General features: G+C 37.6%; 1 protein-coding gene across 4 annotated transcripts in view; it reads right to left on the bottom strand.

Moving 5' to 3' along the window:
• Positions 1–12,200: 12,200 nt before the first annotated feature.
• Positions 12,201–12,740, bottom strand: part of LOC117226128 (angiogenic factor with G patch and FHA domains 1) — a 69,342-nt gene continuing 68,802 nt past the window's right edge. For all 4 annotated transcript variants that reach the window (XM_076523065.1, XM_076523064.1, XM_076523067.1 and 1 more), the window contains exon 9: positions 12,201–12,701. In XM_076523065.1, the coding sequence (XP_076379180.1) occupies positions 12,552–12,701 (150 nt within the window). In that variant the 3' untranslated portion in view covers positions 12,201–12,551. The remainder of the gene's footprint in view (positions 12,702–12,740) is intronic.

The following is a 12,740-nucleotide window of genomic DNA, read 5'->3' as shown; positions in this document are numbered from 1 at the left end:
GACGTGAAGAATAATAAAGATACTTTTATGCAAAATTATACAAAAACAGCAAATAACCACCAAAAATATTTAATCTTAACTAGGGTCATAAGTGACCCGAACAATGTATTTCTATTTTATTTTACAGCAAAACCTTAAATTTCCATTTTTTTCTTATTTCATACGCTGGACTTTTTGCACTATTTATTTAAGGTCTGTAAATGAACTAAATATAATAATTATTGTTACTGTTATTATTACTACTGATATTATTACTCTTATTATTGTTTCCGATTATTGTTTTTGTTTTTCTCTTTTATTACCATTTAATCTATACTGATTATCATTATTATCATTATTATCTTGTTATTAATTTTTGACGAAATCAACACATCAGTTAAGGGTTGAAAACATAGTACAATACATTTCATTGCAACCATTACCGTAAACTAGCGTTGGGCATCAAATTAATCAATTTTTAATTTGATTAAACGATTGACGAAAACGATTCAACGCATTTATCGAAAAGTCGGCGATTGAAATAATCGAATCAATTAAAACGAATGTAATCGTTCATTCCGATTGACGATTAATGTGAACGTAATCGTCAATCCCGATTAACGATTAACAGCATTAATTGAATCGTCAGTCGTAGATTCATTTTTCCCCCATTCTTTAACCCTAAATTACCTACGGTTCGATCTCAATTAATAACAGAGAGAGATAATGCCACCGCAGAATGTGACAGATCTGACAGCGACCTAAAGTCGTGTAAAATATAGTCGACATCCTGACGCAATAACACCCATAAAATTGCGCGCAGCATGAGAGTGTTATTACAGCGTGTTCCGCAATTTTTCAATCATCGAAAAATATGTGGCACGCGTTGACGGATACGCGGGACCCGTTCCAGGCGTCTTACGCAAAATTTGATTATCAGCTCGACCAGTTTTCGTTGCTGGAAAACGGAGTATTGTTCCGGTGATTTATTCTGCTCCAGATAATGATTACATAAACGCAGTGCCCGGGCAGGCATAATACGTATCTAACGTGGGGTACCGTAATTCGCGAGCGTACGCCGTACGGTACACGCGGCGGAATATTATTGGGTGCCGCATAATGGCACCTCTCGCAGAGCCGAGCGCGTATCGAGCCTCGTCGCCGCTCACCCGTTTCCAGCCGGGAAAATTCGAGGCTAATTCTCGTCCTTATCTCCGAAACAATTCGTATTCGCGGTCCGTTTTATTAGAACACGGCCACGGACCGTGGAAACCACGAGCGCCATTTTATTCTTCTTCTTCTTCTTCTTCTTGCGCGCGCGATTCCTTTGGCAAACATTCGGAACACTTACCGAGTGAAATTTTTAACGGTAATTCTACCGGGGAACAGCTGCACCGTGAAATTCGTGCCGTTCGATTATCTTTACGAGACCTTTTTGCGCCCGAATGAGAATCGGCTTCGTTCCTCAAAACGACACTATTCAAATATTCCGTTGCGAACTGGAACCTGTTCCTCTTGCGAAATGCTTCTGGCGATCAAGAATTATTGTCCTAGATCTTTGATTGATAGACCGCGGATCTTCGGGGAATATAAAAATTGCCTGCATCAATTGCAAAACGTTGGGGCCACCTGCAATCTCGTTTCTCGCTTAGATAATTGTAATTAGTTTTAATTTTTAATATCGACGCTTTTTTAGTATCTTTTAATTTCTTCGCTATTCTGTGTTTCACATTTACGGTTTTCCCATAAATGCATTAACACGTTAATTCTGTGACAGAAGTTCAATTTTAACAGTTATTTTGTATTCGGTTGATAAACATTCTAAAGTAACATTTATTTCTTAACATCTATTTAAATGATTGCAATAAGTTCTAATTAACACATCAGCATTTCAAGTGAAATGTAAAAGTTTACGCTAAATTTTAATTTACTTAGCATTACTTAAGGAACTTATAACAAGATAAATATAAACGAATAAAGCAAATGTCTGTTGTAGGAAACGATTGAATAAATATCTTAGTTGACCGAAGATTGTAATAAAAAATGCAAGATGACAAAATAAATGTCTCATAATTTTGACAAAGTTTGGAAGTTACATTTTTCGTCCCGCTGTGATAACAGATTATGCAGGATGTTATTTATCCGTACACACTTCGGGATATGTTTTACAAGTGAAAATAAAACTAAAACGTTATGCAACGGAGTATATTTAACAGCGTTTAAATTATATTTCGTATTTTTGTCATAACTTCTTGACAAAGCATTTATGGACTTTCTGTCATACAGGATGTCCCAACAAAAATGTCTCGTAATCCGAAAGTGGGCGATTCCTAAGGGCATTTGCAGTAACTTTTTCCTTAGCGAAAATGCAATCCGCGGTTTTGTTTACGAGTTATTAGCGGAAAACACTGACCAATAAGAGGCGAGCTCGGCTGACGCGAGGCGGCCGGGCCAACGAGTGCGCGAAGCCCAGTTCCACTCATTGGCTCGGCCGTCTCGCGCCAACTGATCTCGCCTCTCATTGGTCACTGTTTTTCTCTAATAACTCGCAAGCGAAGCCGCGGATTGCATTTTCGCTGAGGGAAAAGTTACTTCGAATCACCTCAGGAATCCCGCATTTCCGGATTGCGAGACATTTATGGGACACCCTGTATAATAACATTTCAGTCTAATCTCGACTGGTAGAACACACTGGTGGAATTATCTACGGAGAAGTGCGCGACACCCTGTATATAAAACGTTCATCGCGAGTCTGTCTCGTTAATACACGCGAAAGGGTAAACAACGAGGATGGACAGCGAAGGAGGTGGTAGTGAAGTTGGTCATGGTGCAAGGGCAATGCGCACGATCCCGAACGATGGATATACCGGCGTGACGCGTACGCGCGGTTATTATCGCAGATTTGTGGCCGGTTGTCGCACCTCGTAAATCCGCGGCTCTTCTGGTTCTTTGGAAACGGAACGAAAAGAAACGAGAGGAAGGGAAACGTAACGATGGGAAGGAGACACGGGTGGCCGACGACAGGTTCGCGCGAACAGGACGCCGATTAATACGGGCGTCGTGCAAATCTGAGAATGATTCACGCGCGACGCGTAACTCAGCCTGGTGCACGCTTCTGTAAGCCCAGAAACTAACTTCTAGGCTTATCCTCTTGCACGCCGCGGCGCCCGATCCTAACTAACTTAGGCGGGATGAAATGTTCCTTCCGTTCTTCGAATCACGGACAAAGTGTTTCGTGCGAAATTTATACGACAGGTATCCTCGTTTTTCCCGCGGCTAAGATTTCTTAATTGCGCGCGGCCGACCTTACCGCAGTCGGTCCCTGTCTATCTCGTTTCTAAACAAATCGTTCCGAGAAGCGTCGAAGTTTCAATGTTTATGACCGATTCGTTGGCCGGGCCGCGAGATTTCTGCGAACTTGCGACGTAACGCAGGATTTCTCCTCGTGAAAACTATGCCAACGATTGACCTCGCCGAGCATTTTTTTTTAATCGGATAATAGGACTGCGGATTCGCGATGCATTGCGAAGACGTACGAAGAATTTAATAATATTGTTACACCGTTTCCGACTTATCAAACATTATTCGAAGGAACAATTTATTTTGATTCAATATATGTATATTTCTTGCAATCGTGTTTATTTCGCAGAAAAAGCCGGGAACTGTCGAGCTCTGAACACAAACGAACTGCGAAAGAAACAATTTAAAATCAGTCGTTTCGACCGATTTGGTAGATCCAGTGTTAAAAACATTCATAGAAACGTTAAGTTATATAATTTTCTATATTCTTCATATATTTATATATTGTTATATATTATACATATTTTTTGGCATAAAAAGTCGGTTTTTTTACACTAGAAATCATAGTTACTTCTTAAAATCGACGTATTTCTTCGGAGTTTTCACTTTTTCTTGGAAGTCTCTTGAGGACAGGTTACAGCAACATTTAGGGACATTATCGTTAATACAAACATTTTCTGTAATGTTAAAATGTTGAATCCCTAAAAGCATCGAAAAAGTTCAACTTACAGTTGTGAAAAAGATTCTTAAAAATCACTGATATTAACAATTTAAAAATACTGTATTGGCATCCTTGAATTACTTTAGTTTAACTATTGTTTTATAAAACAGATGATTTACTTACTACTAGATTTACAAGATTTATTAAATTAAATTTGATAAATTTTCTATTGTTATATAAGATGCACACACGTACATTCTATATATATATACATCATTGAATTCGTCCAAGACGTTGATTAAGCGAAACTCGATGTTAAGCAATGAGAAGATGGGATTCAGTTGGATTCCCAATTATGGAGATTACTGCATGAACATACATAATCGTTTTTAATCGAACAAGTACAGTTTCATCCATAAAGGAAGTACGCGAAACGGTTTTTCTCTAGAGGTCGTTTGCATTCTTCCCCGCGAACGTATAATGCTCGCGTCTTTGTACCGTAGCTGCACGGTGTTCAGAATTTATAGAGTGCACAGTCCCCGCATTAATTGGTTTGTTTTAATTGACTTCTAGGTTAAATGAGTACGGCGTGCTTTGAATTTCAGAAAGCGTGATCCAATTAAGGCCAATATGCAGTTTAATGATAAGCCTATGCGGAATGACCTGTTTGCGTCAGCGCACTTCAACGAGCGTATCTACTATGTTGTTTTCATTAAGAGTTATTTACAACACGCAATTTACACAAAAATATCTTCAAGAATTTTGATTCGGCTCGATTCCTTTCGTCGAAGAACGGGCTCCGTCGGCGAGGCCGTTCGCTATAAATCATTAATATTTCATGACGCGATCTTTCTTTAATTAAATGTCTTTCACTTTCGGTCGAAACATAAAACCGAAACGGTAAGTATCGATTGAATTTAACCCATTAAATTACAAAATAGCTGTTCATACTTGTTTACCGTATCACTCGAGCCTCTTAGCTGACAAATTTTAATGTCTCGTTTCTTAGTATTCTGAAAATTGGTCATTTGTGTAATAGTTCATGAAAAATTCTGAACGGAATGTAGCTTTACTGTAAGAAAATAAACCGAATGGATAGTGATTGCGATAACATAATTTCAAGGAAAAACTACATTTCTTTGGTTACAGTCGACAAACGAGATCTCTTTCTTGTAAAAAAAAAATGACTTACGCCATATGGAAATGAATGTAGAAGTAACTTTAGCTCATATCAATCTTAAATTATTTTAACAAGTAGGTATTAATACATCGTCATTCTTAATCCATTTTAATCTTTTCACTATTTTCCATTTCGCCTATCCATTTCCCCTATAAATGCATAAAATCCGCAGTCTAATCGTCACATTAGGTATCTCATTTATTGCAATAATATTAAAGAAGCTCATTCGTCGCTGACTTATTTATTACTCTCTACATTTGCGGTGCTTCCTAATGCTTGAAAAAGTGTACGATGAATTAGAGGAATAGATTTCGGTAAAACCAGCACGTCCTGTTCAGCTATAGAGAGAGAGAGAGGAATGTACTTAATATATTTACAAAATAGAACAAGGTCATCGTGTAAGAGAGTCCTTCAGTCGAATGTAACAATTGGTGTAAATCTATATGTTACGAGGAATAATGAAGTAAATCCAGGACTTAAGTCATTATATCAGATAATGTCGCTTACTTACCCCGTAAAACTCACCCTCGCTATTTAGTACTCTATATACGGTAGAACCTCGATTAACCGAACTAAATTTCTCTCTTTATTATTTAGATTTTTGATTGTTCCAAGTAATAACGATTAAACCTCGATTTATCATTTTATACCTCTGTATCAATAATTTATCAGAAATAAAAAGAAATTAACTATCAATTTTGGATTCATATGATCGAAGTTCTACCATACTGTAGACTATAGTACCACATTATACTATATTTCTACAATCCACTCATTTTCCATAATTTTCGATTAACCGCACTTGTCAACTAAGAGGCTCACTCGCTAAATGCTATAAATCGGCAAGCAGAATATTTGCCGCGATTATGGCGATCGACGTCGCGGCACCGCCATCCAATTTCTCACGCGCGAGAATAGCAAGTCCCGTTCAAACACCACCAGAGAAACGCGCAATACCGAAAAAAAACGTACATGCATCCGCGGACCGGTCGAAACCCGATGATACCCGATTTTTCACCGTCTGTCACGCGTAATTATCCTGCCGCTCGTAAACTGCCAACATATTCTTGTTCACACCTATGAATCATGAATAACCGAGCGCGGTGAGCAGAGCGTAGTACGCGCAAGTAGGACCGGCAGAAACATGATCAACTCTCGAGCTTCTCAAATTGTTTTCTGCCGTAGCTTCGTTTCACGAAACAATTCGTGTTTATTGCCGCGTATCTAATTGTCGCGAAGTTCCACCTCGGTCTCGCATTCACGGCGTTCGCTCGTTCAACGGGTCCCTAAAACGTCGCACGGTTAAACTCCGTGGTAAGTGCGAAATGCCAGATGTATTTTCGATTACGTCCTCGTACCTTCCTGTTCCAGATATTTAACACTGCGACAGCAGGAATTATAAGAATCGATTCAGTGGAGCTTTTTAAAAGATGCATCATAATTATATTTTTAACAAAATTGATCCTAGTTATATTACCCACAAAATTGATCCTATTAATATTAATAATAAAATTTATCCTATTAATGTTATTAACAAAGTTCATCTTATTGATGTGATCAACAAAACTTATCCTATTTATATTATTAACAAAATTTATCCTATTAATATCAATAAAATTTATCCTGTTAATATTATCAACGAAGTTCATTCCATTGATACGATTAACAAAATTTATCCTATTAATATTACTAATAAAATTTATCCTATTAATATTATCAACAAAGTTCATCCTATTTATATTACTAACAAAATTTATCCTATCTATATTATTAACAAAATTTATCCTATTTATATTATTAATAAAGTATATCGTAATTGCACTATTAAAGAAGTGTGTCATAACAACACTATGAGCGCATTATTGACTACCACGTCACCCGTGTGTCAGTGACAGAATTATTTAAAATCTGAATTTAAAAAATTAATTTTTACGCTAATCGAAGCGGTGTGGAAATCGACGACGCGAGTCCGAAAGATTTTGGCAAAGTGTTCGGAAGCAGATCGCGATCGTTCGTCGCCGAGCTTCTTTTAATCGCGTCCGGTCTGGTAGCCGGATTGAAATTAATGAATACGACTGCCGTTTTTACGGAGGCGCTCGTAAACGGGGCTGAGCCATGAGCAGGCGCGTCGTAAAACACGAGGACAAGTGACGGGAAACACGGCGGTGACAAGCAAAGAAATGGATTGGCCGCTTTAATCATCGAAAACCGTGCGGGGTTTCGCTAATATCGCCGGCCCGGCCTACGGTCCGGTCCCGTCCCGTTCCGTCCCGTTCCGTCCCGTCACGCGAGGACGCGGGACGTCCTGTCTTCTTCTGTCGTTCTCTCGTCCTGCTATCGGCGAGCCGGATCGCTCGGGTAACACTGCAGGAGAGAATTTATTGGCCGCATGAAAGTCCCTCGCGCAAGACGAACGAGTAGCCAGGCATCTTCTAAGCCGAGATTACCCGAGAACGTACGTACGACCGGCGTATTTCACTGGCAGTAAGGATTCTCGTTATTACCGGGAAACTCCCTGCTTCTAATTGTAAACTTGTTTCCCAGATGCGCGTGACTCTCTTCTTTCTTTCGTTGCGCGCCGGGTGGAAAAGATCGGACACTGTTTTGTCAGAACCTGTACCGACGACGAGTGTGAAAATGCTGGGGAAAAGGGACCGAGAGGCACAGCAAGAGGTACAACGCGATAGAACTTCTCGATCTCGGTATAATACAAGATATAAGTGGAATTTGATTTGGGTAAATAGTCGGGCACATTTTATTCGAATAAGAAATCAAATTTTATTCGAAGAATTTATTCGATATGTTATTCGAGTAAAATATTATTCGAAGAATTTATTTGATTAAAATATTGGTGGGGAAGAATTTATTTGAATAAAATGTTAGTCGAAGAATTTATTTGGAATATTGTATGTATCAAATTTTATTCAAAGAATTTAGTTCGATATATTATTCGAATATAATTTGATTCGAGGAATTTATTCGAATAATCATTCGAATAAAATTTGATTCGAAGAATTGATTCGAAATGAAATTGTATAAAACTGTAGAATCGTAGAGAGTCGTGATGTTAAAAAAAATATTCCTATACATATGTATATAATTAAAATTAAAAATTAAAAAAAAAATAAATACAAATTAAAAATTGCTATCATGAATATCTGAAACATGAAGAACTTCAATCCAAATGTACAGATTGAAATAAAATTGTAAATAAATAAAATATAAGATATAAGTAGATCTGAGTAGTAGATCTGCTAGAATGTTTGAAAGATTTTTTTTTAATGTAACAAATATTACAAAATTAAAAAAGAAATGTATTTATAAAAGGAAACAAATATAAAAATATTATAAATATAAAAATATTAATTATCTCAAAATTTGAATCATCGGTACTAAATGCAATATTCCGTACATTATTAAATTTATTGTATTTAATAAATTACTAATAATGTAAGTATAGTATGCGCGAAAAATTATCATATTATCAAATTACCATACATGCATATCATTCTTGCATTTAATAGATTGCTACGCGCGATATGATAAAGCGCAAATTCCATATGCATGAAATGACAGGATGTTAAATCGCTTGGAATGCAAAGGGATCAATACGACTTGAAAGGTGAACGTTTCTTTTATAAGTCACATTGTTGCTGCCGTCCACAAATAATTTTCAATCGTTTCTCCGGCGGAGTTCTCGAGCCGCAATACAGTTTCAAAAGTATGGAGAGTGACACTTAAACTGCGCATTTTTATGGATTTATGGCTACTAAAACCCTCGAAAGTGCAATAAAGTCTGAACATCAACAGAATCCCTTGCAACTTTGTTTTATTTTTAACTCGATGGAGCCATTTAACGAAGGATATAAAATTCCATTAATTTTCAGTTGCTGCGGGCCTGTGCCGCAGGAACGTAGACTTAATTATATCACAGTTTTGTAAATCCTTCAATCAGCGAAACAATTTTCTCTCGGTAATGAGAAAAAAGAAAGTCAACCATCGGGGGAGATATTAACTAGCCGTGCTATGGATCAGAATTGGTCACTCCAAAATTACGCGCTCCCATCCGTTGACAAATGAACCGGCAACTCAACGCGACGCGTGCAACTCCATAATTACAACGGACCGTTTGCTCTGAAATCGACCTAAGTAAAGCACATGTTGCGATCAGTTACAAACAAAATCCCCGACACATCAAAAAAATAGTTGGCTTCATTTTTTCAATTTAAGTTGACCCCCGGGACAAACGATTAATCTTCTTACAAATGATTAATCTTCTATAATTATTTAAAATATTTCATTCAATTTTTAAATTAAAGAAAAAGTAAATAACAATTGTGAATAATTTGCTTTCAGATTCTTTTTTTAAATAGAGATCTCAATTAATAATCTAAAAAACGAAGTTCTCGATGTTTCTTTAATTGTATACAGATATATTATGCAATATTAAACATTGTTATATCCAAATAAACGTAGCGGGACCTAACTGATCCGGATAGAATCTCGATCAGAGACTACATTTTTCTTTCGTTTTTATTTATACAATTATTACAGCGATATTTCGGAAAAACGTTTCAAATGAATTTTGAAAATATTTATTATTTTTTCGTAAAGATGTCCCGTATGTTCAAAAGTGGGCGCGTCGAATACGTCCAAAAAACGCGTTTCTGCAATTCGGGTATTGTTGTTTCGAGTCAGAGTCACCGGTGAACTCGATCAGATAATTGACAGAGGAACACTGGCAAATGCTGTCGTATGCGAACAACGATCCGGAAAAAATTCTCCGAACAGTTACAGGATAACACTCAGCTGTCGCGCGAATTCCCAGGTGCGTTCTTCTCGATTTTATTTGTCGGTTGATGGCGCAGAAGCGACGACGACGTGGGGCCGCGCCGGTGGAAATTAGAAAATAATGCAAAAGGAGGACGGTTCGGTTGCAATTGAAGCGGGGAACTGGACCGTTCGTTTCGTCCAAGACACGGTTCGTTTCTCTAGACACTCCGGTGCACCGGCGATATTTATAAAGCAAACTTCACGGTGCAAAGACCTCGAGGCAAGTGTGCGCAGAAAGAGAGAGAGAGAGAGAGAGAGAGAGAGAGAGAGAGAGAGAGAGAACGAGAGAGAATGAGAGAGAGTACGAGAGCCGTAAGTTTAGGCCGAGCCCTTAACTCCTTCGGCACATCGTGCGGTTTTCATAATAAACTATTTCCAGCGGGGCTCGATATTCATTATTTTTACGGCGCCGCGCGTGGCCACCGACGTTTGTCACGATTTCCAGCCGGCTCTCGAGCGAAACGGCACTCGTGGACGGTTTATTCGCCGCGTATCCCCTAATCACTGTAATATTCGCCGTCGGATCGGCGTCCCATGATTTTGACGGCGGAACCCGACGCGCGGGTCCGAGCGATCCGACGTTTTTCATTTCACCAGGTTTTTCTGTCAAACCCGTGAATAAATTCACTCGAACGTGAACTTGTAAAGCAACGCTCGATCTTCGTGTATACAACAGTAAGTAAGTGCATCAATTACCGCGCCCATGAAAGTGACATCCGGAGTTTTCGACAGACTAAACAGTTTTTTGGTTTCACCTATATCGCACTTCTTAAAACATTTAACACGACCGGTTTACAAAATGACCGGTTTTTAATTGTACGCGATACTCTACAAACTTTAGTGACATCTTCGTGGAAAATTATTGAATAAACTACATTACCGGAGTAAATTTTATAATTAAAACTTTTCAAAATCTAAATGAATTCTATCCTTTCACACTTATTTTTAGTGTTAAATTACACGTTGATGTCTTTTATGCAAGTACGAATTTGTTGTATAATTGAAGTATATAAAGAACAAGAAACATTTAACAAAATATACGTAACAGTTTCTGAGCGAGTCACCGGGCCCTTAAAAAGACAGAAAGTTAATTACTGTGTGTCGGTTACCGAGCCTTTTCTAATTACTGTGTGTCAATTTCTGTGCACCGATGTAATTACCGTGTGTCAATTTCTGTACGCTGATGTAATTACCAGACCGCGGATTTTACGTATTCATGGTGAAATTGAGTAGTGACAATTTAAAATAATATAAAAATAAAAAACATTCTCTAAAACGTCGATGTATTATTTTTAATCTATTAAGACGTATTAAAGGAAGCTACTGGGTTCTATTCCTTGCGATTGATGCAGACAATTTTTATTTTGCCTAAAAATCCGCAATCCAGTAATTACTTTGCTTCAATTATTGTGATCGAGTCTAGTTAAACAATCCTACAACAAAAATTAAAAAAAAAGAGAAATATTCTGTATCAAGTATTTGGCATAATTTATTATTTATGTTTCAGTAATCACGACGTTATTCGAAAAAGGAAAAAAAATCACTCGTTTCTCAATCAGTCGCGATTCTTTAGAATGAGTTAAGAATTTATGGTTGCGTGTAGAATGTTCAGCATTTTTTTGTTCTTTTAAATTGATACGTTTTTTGCAATATTCCTAGTTAATATTGGTAATGTCGGTTGGTGATATTTCTAACGTTGACCAATAAAAAAATACCCTCCAGTTGTACGTATGCGAGAAAGCAATAAATTATTCGTACATTTTTGGGCTATGTAAAATTATACAAACGTCAATGAAGCTCATTGAACTTTTCGATTTTTAACGAAACCAATACTTACGCAATGATATAAAATATATTTGCTCCGTAACTGGACTCTGAAAATGGAAACTTTCATGAACATCCAAAATGATCATTTTCCATAAAAAGCCATACTTGCGCAAAGTATATGTACATTACGTACATGTTCCCTAAACATGCTTTAAAAATTTACATTCACATAAACATTAACAAAAAGTTTATCCTGTTGATAAATAAAGTTATTATTATTATCATTATTCCTGCGAACATACCTGCTTGAATATGCAGAACGTACGGCGATCCAATTCTTCTACTAACGTCTACAATCTCCTGTGAAACGAAGATATTAAACGACGCAGAATAAGCGAATGAAAAAGTTCAAGTAAAAATGATTGACAAACGATCGCGGCGCACAAGTGGCAACGCAGCGAAGTATGAAATCGTTCGTAATCCGTTTCCACCCACGTCAAACATGTCTTTTATTGTAAAAATGTTAGCATGCATTCAATGTAATGTACATAAAGTCCGTGCGCTGGATTCCTGAATGTTTTCACATCGCGTTATACGTATAACTTTACTTACTTTATAACATTACTTTGTACTAAGCTGCAACGAGTTCTTCTCGAATATTATATTACAAACACATTCGAGTAAATATATATATAAGTATTAATTGAACGATTAACCGGAAACGTGTTACAGATTATTGCGAAAGTGAAATCGGTGTTTCGTGACAAGAAGACTCGCACGGGGGAGAAATGCAACTGTTTCCGGTCGTCACGTGCATCGCGCACGATGCAATTAATCTGGCTGGTCGGCGATCTCTTTGTAACGCCGTTGTGTCTTTCGCCATAAAGCCTGTTTCTTTTCTGTCGTCGAATCTAGCTCGATTGTAGGAAATTCGCTGGTTGCGCCGAGACCGGTTTTGCTGGGATTATTCGTCATAAGTACCTGCAACAGATAGCCAAAAGCTGCGTGTTAGGTGCGACG

The sequence above is a fragment of the Megalopta genalis genome, chromosome 6 (genome assembly GCF_051020955.1).
Source record: "Megalopta genalis isolate 19385.01 chromosome 6, iyMegGena1_principal, whole genome shotgun sequence".
In the NCBI taxonomy this organism is placed as follows: domain Eukaryota; kingdom Metazoa; phylum Arthropoda; class Insecta; order Hymenoptera; family Halictidae; genus Megalopta; species Megalopta genalis.
The sequence above is the reverse complement of the archived record's forward strand: the minus strand, read 5'-3'. Positions and strand labels throughout refer to the sequence as shown.